General features: G+C 36.3%; 1 protein-coding gene across 2 annotated transcripts in view; it reads right to left on the reverse strand.

Annotated features, from left to right (window-relative positions):
• Nucleotides 1-9,196: 9,196 nt before the first annotated feature.
• Nucleotides 9,197-13,575, reverse strand: part of LOC125657850 (TSC22 domain family protein 1-like) — a 49,109-nt gene continuing 44,730 nt past the window's right edge. For both annotated transcript variants that reach the window (XM_048888688.2, XM_048888687.2), the window contains 2 exons: nucleotides 12,014-12,059; nucleotides 9,197-10,821 (listed from right to left, as the gene is read on the reverse strand). In XM_048888688.2, the coding sequence (XP_048744645.2) occupies nucleotides 10,627-10,821; nucleotides 12,014-12,059 (241 nt within the window). In that variant the 3' untranslated portion in view covers nucleotides 9,197-10,626. The remainder of the gene's footprint in view (nucleotides 10,822-12,013; nucleotides 12,060-13,575) is intronic.

Below are 13,575 nucleotides of genomic sequence, written 5' to 3' on the forward strand. Positions count from 1 at the left end.
TGTCGTGCATTGTGTTGTTGTTGTTGTTGCATTTCTGTGATCAGAAACACCTGAAAATCATGGAAATTTGCCATCTCACATGCATTTCACGAGGTCACGGAATATTCCCAGAACAGTTCCGCAAAATACGACGATGGAAGTCAATAACCATACGATCAGTTGTGTAGTGTGTGTACACAGACTGCATCAAAACATCGTACGAGTACTTACCGGTGTGGGAAAACACTGGTTCTTCCCAGATATCTCCTAGATTACAGATATCTCCTAGATTACAGATATCTCATTTTACAGTAATACGTCTCTTATCACTCAGAGATATCTTCAATTCTATAAGTTACACGATACATCTTTTTAGGTGATGAGATATATTAGAACATGTATATTGAAGTTAAAAGAAATATCTCTTGAAATTCTTGAGAAATCTTATTTTTTAAAAGATATCTTTCTAAAATAGTCACCTCGCCTTTTTTGTGGGAAATTGATGCAGGAACCTCGTCTGTTGATATTGACTAATTATATTTCTATGAAAATACATCCTGTTTACTATAATCATATATCGTATAAGAGGGGTGAAATTGCTGTTTACAACAAAAGATACATTGTAAAGATATATCTTTGTCGGAAGGAGATGGGTTTTTTTTCCATTTGTTCAAAGAAATTTTTCTGTAGTTTTAAGAGAGATATTGTTTTGGAGGAATGATATAGTTAAACGACTTGCCATACCGGTCTGTGATTGAAAACATCAGGAAAAATAATTCTTCTCTTACAAATGCTTCTTACGATCATCAACAAAAGTGCTATCCACGGTAGTCTTGAAGTGGTAGAAAGTTATTGGCCATGTATACATGCGCTTCATATCCACCGATACATTCCAAATCTCGTCAACCATCGTTCAACTTTACTACAAACCCCGACCGATACATTCCAAATCTCGTCAACCGTCGTTCAACCTCACAACAAACCCCTACCGATACATTCCAAATCTCGTCAACCGTCGTTCAACCTCACAACAAACCCTGACCGATACATTCCAAATCTCGTCAACCGTCGTTCAACCTCACTACAAACCCCGGTCGATACATTCCAAATCTCGTCAACTGTCGTTCAACCTCACTACAAACCCCGGTCGATACATTCCAAATCTTGTCAACTGTTCTTCAACCTTACAACAAACCCTGACCGATACATTCAAAATCACCTCACTACAAACTCCTACCGATACATTCCAAATCTTGTCAACCGTCGTTCAACCTCACTATAAACCCTGACCGATACATTCCAAATCTTGTCAACCGTCGTTAAGCCTCACTATAACCCCCTACCGATACATGCCAAATTCAGTCAACCGTAGCTCAACCTACATCAAAACCTGGCTGGTACATTCTTAATCCAGTCAATCGTCTTTTAACCTACGTAAAAACCCGCCATGTACATTTTCTGCTACGCCACTCTCTTATTCACCCCACCCTTTCTCTCTCTCTCCTCCCCACTTTTCATCTTCTCTCTCTCTACTTCATCCTATTCCTTCTCCATCTCTTTCTTCCCTCCTTTCACCTTCTTTCCCTCCCCAGTCCTCTTTCCTCTCCTAACCCCCCTCCCACATTTCACCCGCTCCTTTTACTCTCACCGTCCCCTAAAGAATAATGTTCTGATTAGACCACTAGTTCCTATGTGTTTAGGACAGGGGAGCTTAAATGCGCTGGTGTGAAAGTGTAAGGGCGACGAGGCGAAAATACAAAGGCAAAAAAAACACGATGACGACGGAGAGGACTAACATAGTTACACCTTCGGAAATTCGCAACTTTGCACTCTCGCCTTCGCTCCATTGCGCCCTCATCCTCGCACTTCTTCTGGATCCGCCTTTCCCAATTTGGAGACGTCTTATTCCTATATATGGAAGAAAATAGATTTTCGTTTTTTGTTATACAGAAACTAATGTATTTCATAGCTTTAATAAAATTCTGGACCGGTTTTATTAAATTTAGTCAACTCTGTCCAGTTTTCTTATGCTAAGGTTACCAGTATTACGACGAGCTTATTAAAATAAACATGTTTTATTTGATACGAGTTTTGATTGATGTGTGGTTGTTGTAAAGAAATTTAATTTAGACTATTTCAGAGTATTGACACGCCTCCTTCCATCTTGCTAAAGAATAGCTGGTGCTCTGCTTTCCGATGTCATTGTTACTTTTGAAACAGTCCGCGGATAAAAAAAAAAATAAAAAATAAAAAAAATAAAAAAAAAAATAATTAAACTGGTTCAATACACACTAGCGATATCTAGTTCCATGCCTCGCTTGTCTGCAATACCTGGATTAACCTGCTTATCTCTAAACAGAGGTCAATTTTCTCTTTATATTTCAGTTAATCTTACTGCCCTGAACAAATTAGCTAATCGGTGTTGATTAAAACAACATAAGTCGCAAGGGTAGAAAATCTCAGGCGTTTGGACGAGCCGTTTGTTAATACTGATAACGTTTGAATGGAGATTACGGTTTACAGTTTTCGTAACCTGAAGGTCTGGAAAAGGAATTTACAGCAAAAGTGTTGATTATTTGTTATTTGGTCTATTGGGATTATCTGACGCGGTTTTCACGAAATGCCATCTAAAGATCCGCCGTGGCTGAGTGCATACCAGCGGGTTAGCGATAAACAACGGGAATATCTACGCAAAATTCACGATCTTCGTCGGAGCATACAAAATAGAGATGAGCAAATGATGATGATAGCCATACAAAGACAACGGTTACTCAGGGGCCGAAGAAAAAACCCGAGGAATCCGAAGATGACCGGTGTAGTGGACATACAGATTCATAATGGACCACAGCCTTTTCCTTACAGACAGACTGACAGGCGATTTTATTTCGCTCCTACGTTTATTCCGAGAAAACTTGCTCCGATAATTAAAGGGAAACAACTCGTGGACACTCGATCTGAGACGTCAGAGAAAGACCACGACAAGGAGTCCATTAATATCATCGCCAAACGAAACATGAACGTCAGTTTCATTGACCATCTGTCACCAAGCGGTAGTCCTATTCAAAAAGCATTACACCGAGACAGACAACTCCTAAACGTGTCACGTGTTTCTATTCGAGAGGACGATAAAGATAGGCGCGGGGTCGTCCCGGGGGTCACTGATCCGGCGTCAATGGAATTCATCACTAACATCAGCACTAGGAAGGCAGTATATTCTTCTGGGAAATAGTTTACAATCTGAAAATCTGACTGTGGAATCAACATATACCGTAGTTCTCCCTCTCTGGACTCTGTTTAGTAGTGTTTTGTAGGTAAATTACACGATGTAAAGCGTGTTCGAATAACTCTTTTTATCATCATCAATATTCTGTATTTTCTCATTGTCTTACACTATGATATACTAGTATAGTGGCGGATTTAGAGGGGGGCACCCTGTCCCCTATTTGTGACCAAATCAATTATCATTTGTTATTCTTTATTATATATAAAGTATAGCTAGCTAGAATAACCCATAACAGTAACCTATAAAATATCAAAACCCTGGAGCTAGGTAACGGGGACTTTGTCCCCACCAGGACAATGCTCTAGAGCCCCAGTCTATTGCCCCCCCCCCCCCAACAAATCCTGGATCCGCCACTGTAGTAATTATCTTAGTGGATTCTTAGGTTTATAATGGTGATTAAATTTTGAAATAGACATGCATATTTTTTAAAAAGATTGAGATAAATATGTTAGAATATATTAACCTTATTAAAACATACAATAATAGAATATAGTTTACAATAATAAAAACTTTGATTCATTGATTTGTTACCATAGTAACAAGAGTACTAGAATTGGTTCATTTTTAGCTTATGTGAGGTGATTATCTGTATGAGTTTGTTGATGCTATGAGTTATAGAACTTTACTTAGGTAGTATCAGCCACCATTAAGCAGTGACATACTAATTTCTTTAGCATCGTACGAGTAAAAGGGCCTAGCTTAAAAACTGTGACAGGAGGCAGATAGACAAACCAAGAGCTCTGTGTAAAATATTTTCCAAAAATTTACCAAGTTCAACAACCTGTAATTTTTTCAAGCATCAGAGAAAATTAGAAGGGAATCAAATCCTTGCAATACGCACATCTTCAAGTTGTTTACAGAAAGCTGAGCTTGAAAGCTGAGAGAAGTTAAAAGTACAAACCACGTACTCACTTTGTAAATATTTCCTCAAAACTGGCTAGGTTCAAATACCCTGTCATCTTCTATAAGGAAATTGAAGAAAATCAAAATCCTTGCCATGTCTACATCTTTAATACCCATTCAAACACGCCGCAGTGTAAAATAAGAAGGTTCTCACTTCAAAACTGTGGGGAGAGGTCGAAATGGATAAAAATCGCAAGAAATTTCTATTTATCTTTCTTACATCGACTGTGCTGCATAACACTGAACATTACACAGACAAATTGAATAACGCATGCTATGATAATATGTTTACATTTCTAATTGTTTTCTCTGCGATAACCCATGTTTTCCCTACACTACATCAGCATGTAAATTTTTCATGTACATGCAAATCAGCAACTTGTCAGGACGTTTGTGGGTGGGGTCTATGGAAATTAACAGGGGATGTCATGTGTCTTTTAATTTCTATCCTAGTATGTTCATTTTTATTTGAAATATAAAAAAAATTCGAATAACTGTTTAGTTTGTAGGGTATATGAGGTGATTAACTACAAAGGAAAACGTGATACGTTGTGCATAACGGTTTAATTAATCAGGAGAAAGTGATTCCTTAGTCATTTGCACTGCATTTTGCGTTGATTGTACAAGAGATGAATTATAATAATGAAGATATTTTTCTCAAAACAATGATTATTCCTAAACTATCGCTTAATTTCCACGAAAAACTATAGAACCATACAAAAAATATATCAACACGTTGCTTGAGGGATATCCAAAGGAAATGTGAAGGTCACCTCACAGAAATAGATGATCCCCCCCCCCCCCCCCCCCCCCCAGTTCTTTGTCAAGAACAGACAACTCGAGAAAAAATTTATATAAGATTGATTGAGTGATTGTATCTTGTTTAACGTTTTTCACTCATATGGAGACATAACTATATAAGTTATTACTTACTAGTACTTATGGGTGATAGCAAGAGACTCAAAGTAAATGTTCTCAATACTGAACTCTCACAGCCATCTGAAGTTAATTCATAACAAATTGTGGTGAGTATCCTGCTTGGGCCGGATAACTCATTCATAAAATTGGAAGACATTGTTTTAGTTTGTTTGTAAGTGTAGCATTGTCGTTGAATTGAAATTGCTGTATTGATGGGTGGTTGGTTTGTCTGTTTTACGTCCCGTCGAGAATATTTCACTCATATTAAGATGTCACCAGCTCCATTTTAAAGGTCCTTTCCGAAAGGCCCGCGATTTTCAATTCTATAATTGACGAGTTTTGGCAAAGGAGCAATCACTCGGCTTACCCATTTTTACGTCTTAGGTTTGAGCGGTGCTCGAACTCCCAACCTCCCGGTCACGAAGCGAACACTCAAGATACTACTACTGAGGTACTGCGGCCATATCCATATGTAGTGTAGATTCAAATATATTAAATTTATTTTTAAACTTCCTTCAAAGAATAAAAACTGGCGCATTATACAAAATTTCAGCAGTCGAAACCTAGACATTGCAGCAGTAATATTTTAACATGTTTTGTGTGTGTGTGAGTTTGTGTTTTTTACAATGTTGTTGATAGAGAGTTGACTATAATTAGTGATGTTTGGTATTTAAAGCCAATAACTTGGTACGCAGAAAATGGCTGAATCATGGGTTGATAAATATTTGTTGGTAAAAGTGAAATATATTCCCCCTCCCTATATAACTGTCATTCTCTACCCAGAGTTCCATGTATGTGAAGCTTGTGTAACGCGCCCTCTGATGAAAGAATATCCTCCATTGTTTGGGACTTAAGTGAGACATCATGGGAACGTTCCATACGCGAAACTGTATTCAGTTTACTTCTGAAAGCTTGAATTTAGTTTTCATTTTCATCATTATTAAAACAAATGATTGAATTCGACTTAACGGATTTAAGACAACTGTATTTGATTATAGTTGATATCTATGATTGGTCAAGAGCGAAATCCGAATAAAATAAACCTCCCCACTCTGAGATCTATACGCTTATAACGGCGTTGCCGGTGTGTAAATGATCACGTGACGTTATTGTTTTGTATTCGAACGCAAAGACTACACTATGCTATAAGCATGTATTCATTCAGGATATCGTATTCATGAATGCAGACCACATACAATCAGTCAGGGGTCTATAAATATTATTTAACCAGACGGGTGACATAGATTCTTTCGAATTGTGCTTTATAATAGCAATAAAATTAAAACACATGGGAATTAATTCTTTGTGGGACAGTCGAACTGCTAGTGAGATATACTTTTTAAAAAATGAATTAGAGTTAATTCCCTTACCCTAATTTCTACAAACCCTACAACCTACAATCTCTCTCTCTCTCTCTCTCTCTCTCTCTCTCTCTCTCGTGGCAGGTTTAGGGGGCACACACACCCCTAAATTTTTCAAATTTAAAGTAAATAATGGTCTTGTTTAGAAAAAAAAAAAAGATAAAAGAAGCAATCATTTCCCCCCATGTATTGATTTAATATTTGTTTTTAAAAATGTGTTTTCTTTTGTCAATTCGTGAATTGCAGTTATTTACACTAGTCCTTTGATATGCATGAAGAAAAATATTTGACTTTTTTTTTTTTTAAATCGGTCAGATCAGATGATGGTGGTAAATTAATTTGAAATACACGTATATTATTTTTGCCACACAATTTGAAGTTTTGGTAAAATTCATGCATACATTCTGTTACTTTTATTGGGAGAACTTATATTTTATTCCAAAACACCTTCAAATGTGTGTTGTTTTATCAATTTCATCTTATTAAAAATTACAGAAAATAGTAAAAATAAATACATAGGCGACATATTTCAAGCCCTATAAAATCCAGGAGCTTCCGGGGGCTTTGCCTAGGACAAACTGGAGGCCTAAAGGCGGCCCCCAGTCTCATAAAGTTGCGACCTAACTTCAATTCCTGGATCCGCCATTGTTCTCTCTCTCTCCTATGTAGTAGAACTGGGAGTGTTAAAACCCGATAATTCTATGGTAGTATTGGGTTCAACAATACAACAGATAAGCTTTGATCGGTGTCCCATAAATACGTAATGGCTTTACTATAACCTGTGCGTGTTCTCTCCTGTACATCGTGAGGACGACCTCACGTGTAACATGTATCAGCAGAGAAGTAGTGTGTGTGTGTAAAACTTATATAACTTGTTTCTCATTAATTATAGCTGTTTATAGCAAGTTGAAGGTCATTTGAGTGTTAAATTCTCTGTAAGTGTCCATATTGAGAATTGCAATGAAACATAAAAGATTCATCATAAAAGATCACTGGTTTGATAGTGGGAAATGTGAATATTGTGTAAAACCTGCATTTGCACAAATTGAATTAACAATCGTTTTACTAACGCATCCTCATAACGTAAACACAATCAACTACTCTCTACCTATCATAAAAAAAACGCCCAAATTGACATATCGTTTGCTCTTTTATTTTGACCTGCAGACGAGCAACTAAAACATAACTAGTAAATACTACTTTCACCGAGTTTGCTGTCCGAGAACCTTCTTTATCCTCTTAGCGAGCAATTGAGCCAGAAAAATACAGTTTAAAAATTAATAAATAAAAGAGAGACTCATGGACCACATCGCTCACCTGAGCTCAAGTGGTCTGGAGCGAACAAACGTTTCATGGGGTTCCTTGTTCATGTGTATATTTTAACAACAGAAACTTGTAGATATTGAAAAAGAGATAAATTCCAAATATATGTTATTACATAGTCATTTTGACTACGGATATCTCCCGTTTATCTAAGATCCAGGGTTCATGGTGGGTGTGGCCGGTCTCACGGTGGGTGTGGCCGGTCTCATCAGAGGATATTTGCTCCTCCTGGGCACTTTATCCCACCTCTGGTGTGTGCGAGGGCCCATGTTTGCCCTACTCTTAATTTTGTGTTCTTTAAAGAAATATTATGAGATATATTACTATTCGCCATATTCAATTTTCCCAATATATGACCATTGGTGAACTTTGAACGCTTACTTTGGTCCCGAGGGTTATAGAATGACATCATACAAGGATTCTTGCGTGTTATTTGTATCCCTGCATTTCTCATTCTATATGAAACCAATGATTAAACTTTTGAACACCTATTGTGGCCCTGAGGGTCATGTTGTGAACAGACTTCAATATATATAAGCAATATTTCTTACAAAGTTCAACTTTTCTGGTTTCTTGTGTCCGGAGAAGACTTTATAAACACCACATCCCATATTCACTACGTCTTAGTATACCTTGAAATGGATCCACTTGTTCCCAAGAAGTCAAAAATGAAAAAGTTTACAAATGCGAGACAATAGGCAAATTTGATCAGAAAAGTTCATTTTAGCCCAAACCTCATGCGAGGTTAAAGAAAAATCTTGAGAGGCAATTTTTTCTGGATTGATGGTGGAGGAATTGAACAAGGTAATTTTGGCTCTGGCTCCATGATCATAAACTGAGAATATACTGAAGTCAAATTTTCTCACAAATTGATCTACATGTGTATTTCATAAAATATTGAAATAACAAGTTAATAAAATTCACTTTAAGAAAACATTTTAAATTTGAATCAAAATGTCAATAAAATATTTGTGTGATTTTAACAAGCCATGGGTATATACACAATCTTATTGATTAAAAGTCTGTTCTTGGTTTATGATCATGGAGCCTAGAGTTTCTCAAGAAAAAATGCCGAGTAAGGGGAGAGATCAAATCATTGCAGGATAAAAGTCTAAATCTAAATAGTTAGGGGAGAAAGGGTTAAAAACTCCTGTAAGTGCATGTCATCTGACATGGATTTTCATACACTGATTATTATTATTTTCAACATTCGTCAAATCTAGTCTTCAGGGAGAGGGGGTGTTGAAGAAAACTGTAAATTTTAAGTTTTTTGTCAGACATTGAACTTTTGATCTCACCCCTAAGGGTTCATACCTACATGTACATGCATTCTTTAAAAAAATCCATCTTTTTTTAATAAAAGAACTCTCCACAATATTTCACTACATGCATAATCCTGGTATAATCCTCACAGAAAAACTACAATAAATTTTCATGTATGCAAATTTTAATATAGATTTGTTTCCAAGCATATCACATTTAATTTTTTATTTCATATAATTTCATAAATAATGCTAGTCATAACACACAAACAACAGTAGATGTATCTGTCTCATCTACTCATCGCTTCCACTTCTGTAGCAAACAAGTTTTGCTGATCTTTTCTTTTCAAGGGACACACACAGTCCATTTTACAAGTTTGTGTTGTTAAAACTAGAATTAACAGAAACAATGATTTATAAAATCAGTTAGTAAAAAGCCATGACCTGGTCTTTTTGCCTCTGTCTCCCAATATGGTTAAAATTCTCTTGATGCATTTATCAAGTATCTGATTTGGATCGTATTAAGTCTGTCTTCAATCATGAATTTTTTTGAAATATCTGATTTTCTTTAAAGTTCACTATTTCCTGTGACTAGTGAAAAAAGAACAATATAAGTAAGTTTTTACTGAGAGAGAAAACAGGGGGAAACAGGCTGGAAATGGCAAAGCAAATTTCAAATGTATATATACTATATATATATATAACGATTCAACAGTTGAAAATATACTTTTTGTACTTAATACAGAAAATTTATAATTTCTACAGTATTTACAGATTTGGCGAGATATGTACAGTCATAATCTCACTTCAGAATCACTTACACTGAGGGAAAAAAAAAAAATCATTTGCCATGAAAATTCTCTTCACATTTTGTTTCAGACAAATTTAGGATTTAATTTCACAAATCTACATTCTGCAAATACTGGCCATTATCATTTGCTTTTAATGCTCATTAAAACATATCTTTCTTAAAAAAAGAAAAACAACCAAGCACCAGTGGAATCCAAATGAAGCCAACAGATTGAATAGGGAGGTCTTCATTTTACATGGCACAAAAATATCTTGATTCTTTTCTAAAATGTTTCCTTTCTTAAAATTCAATTTTAAAAAATGGAACTTCTGTGAGCACAAAATCAATACACACAAAACATGAATTTTGTTACAATGATCAACAATTAAAGTATTTCTTTCGTTTAGAGCAACACATTATAAAACTAGGAATGGCAGATGATGATTTGGAATAAGAGTACCCTTTTCAGTGTTTTAGTGTCAATATACAAAGTCTTGACATATCTTAATATGTTTACACATTTACATCTGTGTACCGGTATCATAATATGAGTATGTCTACGAATTCCAACATAACCCGCAACACAATCTGAATCCAAGGTTCAGAAATCGCCCCCCTCGTTCAGAGACAAGCCACGCACTGCCTCAACTTAACCAACACACGCGTCAAGTACGTCATACTTTGTTGTCAGCTAGCCTCTCACTGAATCGGTGGCTCCTCCTATTCTTTTGGTGACTCTCTGGTGATACCAGGGCACTCAAAGCTTTGAATAGACTGGGTCATCTCAGACCCTGTGGGAGGAGGTTGTCATGACGATGAGGGTGGGGGCTGGGATTGGCGGGGCTGGTTGAGCAGGGCCAGCGTTTCTGGACTTGCTGCAGCCTTTAGGATGTTGTTCTCATGCTCTAGTTGCGAGTTTTTCTCAATCAGTTCTTTGATTTGTTCTTTCAGAACTTCCACTTCCTCTCTGACAGCGTACATCAAATGGCTCTTTACCAAATCCTGAAATCAAAGCGATACTTATTAACAAATTTATACCAGAACAAAATAATGTTTCCTAAATGCAATTAATTTTTTTTGGTAAATGGATTCTCTGTGGCCTGCTTTATCTATTGCTTTTCAGAGAAAGATGTAGGTGTAACTATACATAGCAGCTTCGGAGAGCTTCATCTGCTTGCTATTTATAGTCCATACTAATTTACAAATTCCCTGATATCAAGGTCAATGAAATCAGTCCAGAAAGTTCTTTACAAATCTGTCAAAATTTTTAATTTATTTACTTATTTATCTTTATCTATTTAACGAAAAAAATGCAGTTTAGTAATAAAGTCACATGGAGTAACAGAAACACCCCCTGCCAAACTCAACCTCACGATCTAGAGATTGGATATTAACCACTGTACAGATTAAGGAGGTATACTACGTACATCATCATAATGGCTGACTTCCTTTTAAAACATGAATTAAAATACAAATATCAGCAATATTTGTACATTCCTTTTAAATTTGATAGCCTAGCTGGGTAGTTCAGTCTGTTAACATGTCCACTGCTGATCTGGAGATCGTGAGTTTAAGTCCAGCAAGGGTTTTAAATCCCCCCCTCCCCCCGGATTACTTTCTACAAAAACTGCATTTGTGGACTAAATAAAGTATATTTGAAAGTTTCTAAATATTATTCTACATATCCTTCACTTTTCTTCCATATCAGATTTCTCTTTAACTAGTGTGTTTTTCCTCCTTAAGGCAACAAATTTAAAAGGAAAAGGAATATATCACAAAGCTTCAAAAGGAAGTCAGCCATTATCATGTGTTGTTTCTCCTCGATTTCAAATCTACCATAAACAAATACTGCGAGGCATTGCTTAAAGAAACGTGAAGAACGTAACTTTTCCAGTCATCAAGTACAAAAAAGCAGAACGACCTGTTTGTTATGTCTATTTTTGTATCTATTAGAGAAAAGAAGGCAAAGAAAAGAAAAACCAAAACAAATTACTCAGTAGTTTTGGGCGAGTTTCTATTTAACCTGATGATGACTAGTGATATCCATGGTAACAATTACATCAAGCAATAACTGGTGTTGCAGAAATTGGGCAATAAAATTCACAATTGTTTTGTTTAGTCAGAGATCAATCAATAAGAAGGGTTTTTCTGTAACTTTGCATGAGCTGGATTTCAGATATACATTGATACTCACCATAGCTTGCTCAATCTTGTTATCAATGGCCACTGTACTTGAACCACTGCAATGAAAAAAATGCATACATTAGATAAATATGTAAACATTTATAGTACAGTATATATTTCTATACAATCCAGTAAATATGCAATGCACAGTTTCACTTCCTGAGCTCAGCTTGTCAAAACCTCAATCAGAAATGGCTTTGGGGCATTGGTTATGGAGGGGAATTCCAGTGTATGTACAAAACAAATGCATATGTGTTGGCAGTTTGCGTAATAATAGTACTTTCTATCTAGGTGCAACAACCCAACAATTTATTTATAGATAAATTGGCTGCAGATATGCCAAGTGTTCGTAGTAAAGTTGACAACTTGTAAGGGGTCCCCAAAGATTCCTTCAAAATGACTGCATACAAAATGCAGAATTCTACCTCAGAAAAAAAAACCCACTTAAAAAATACAAATCTAAAACACACTCAAAGCACATGAAGAGCTGGAGAATGGTTTGCATTTCCTGAAGTATCATGATCTTCTCGTGTTTGCTTTTCTCTTTGCATAACGGAGAACTGAGCAGAGACTCCATATCCAAGCAAGCTGCTGTCCAAACCCAACTAACGAGAGCTGCGAATCGGTCAAAGACAGATACCATTTCTGACTTCTTCCAAGGAGAGCTAACTGTGACAGATTAGCTCCGAACCTGCAATCTGTTACAGAGGGCCCCCTCTGTACACCACGAGATAAGTCCTGGACAGGAGTTTTAACTGACGTGTCTCTTGCCTGTATATATACTATAACAGTGTGCTACTTGTTTACCACACAAACAATTCAAGGACTTTTACAACTTCTCCATAGTTGATCAGCTGTTTGGGAGTTGAACAACCTTTGTAATATGACCCTGGCCTTGACTGATAGTGAACCCTGTGTTGATCTGCACATTCAATTTGTTTTCACCTTACATAACTTCTCTTACTTCATCTACTCAACTTGTCATGCTAAATGGGGGCTTTGAAACACATTAACAACTGTTTTTAATTATTATTTGCTATATTTTTTAGATTTATAGGTGTGCATTAGGCCGCTACTGAGTCAATTCATTAGACAGGCGTTACCCCACAATTCAACAAGGTCCGATTGGAGAGCAGTCAATACAATCCAAGGCCAAGGTCTTTATGTTTATTTGGATTATCCAACGGCTTGTCAATAAAGTGTGCCCTAGGTCAGGCACCCCTTGCCTGGCTGATTCCCATTAATAGCCTTACATTATGACCTTCAGTTGATTTACAAGGCTTATTACAAATCATTCCTTTATTTAAAAAAAAAGATGACAGCATTCCAGCATAAATTCTGCTTATTTGTGCATGTTAGTGTTTTATCAACAAAAAACACCATCTGACAAGATAAATAAAAATATTGGTCTTATTCAATAATCTCCAAAATTCTAAATTTAGAACATTTAGCATTAAGTTAGCGGATCAATCTGGTATGAACCAGTAGCAGAAATGACCAATAAAAATATGACAGATTGACCCACATTTAGCTGACAAATGAATTCATTTGATGACCATTTTATGTCTATAT

The sequence above is a fragment of the Ostrea edulis genome, chromosome 9 (genome assembly GCF_947568905.1).
Source record: "Ostrea edulis chromosome 9, xbOstEdul1.1, whole genome shotgun sequence".
Classification (NCBI taxonomy): domain Eukaryota; kingdom Metazoa; phylum Mollusca; class Bivalvia; order Ostreida; family Ostreidae; genus Ostrea; species Ostrea edulis.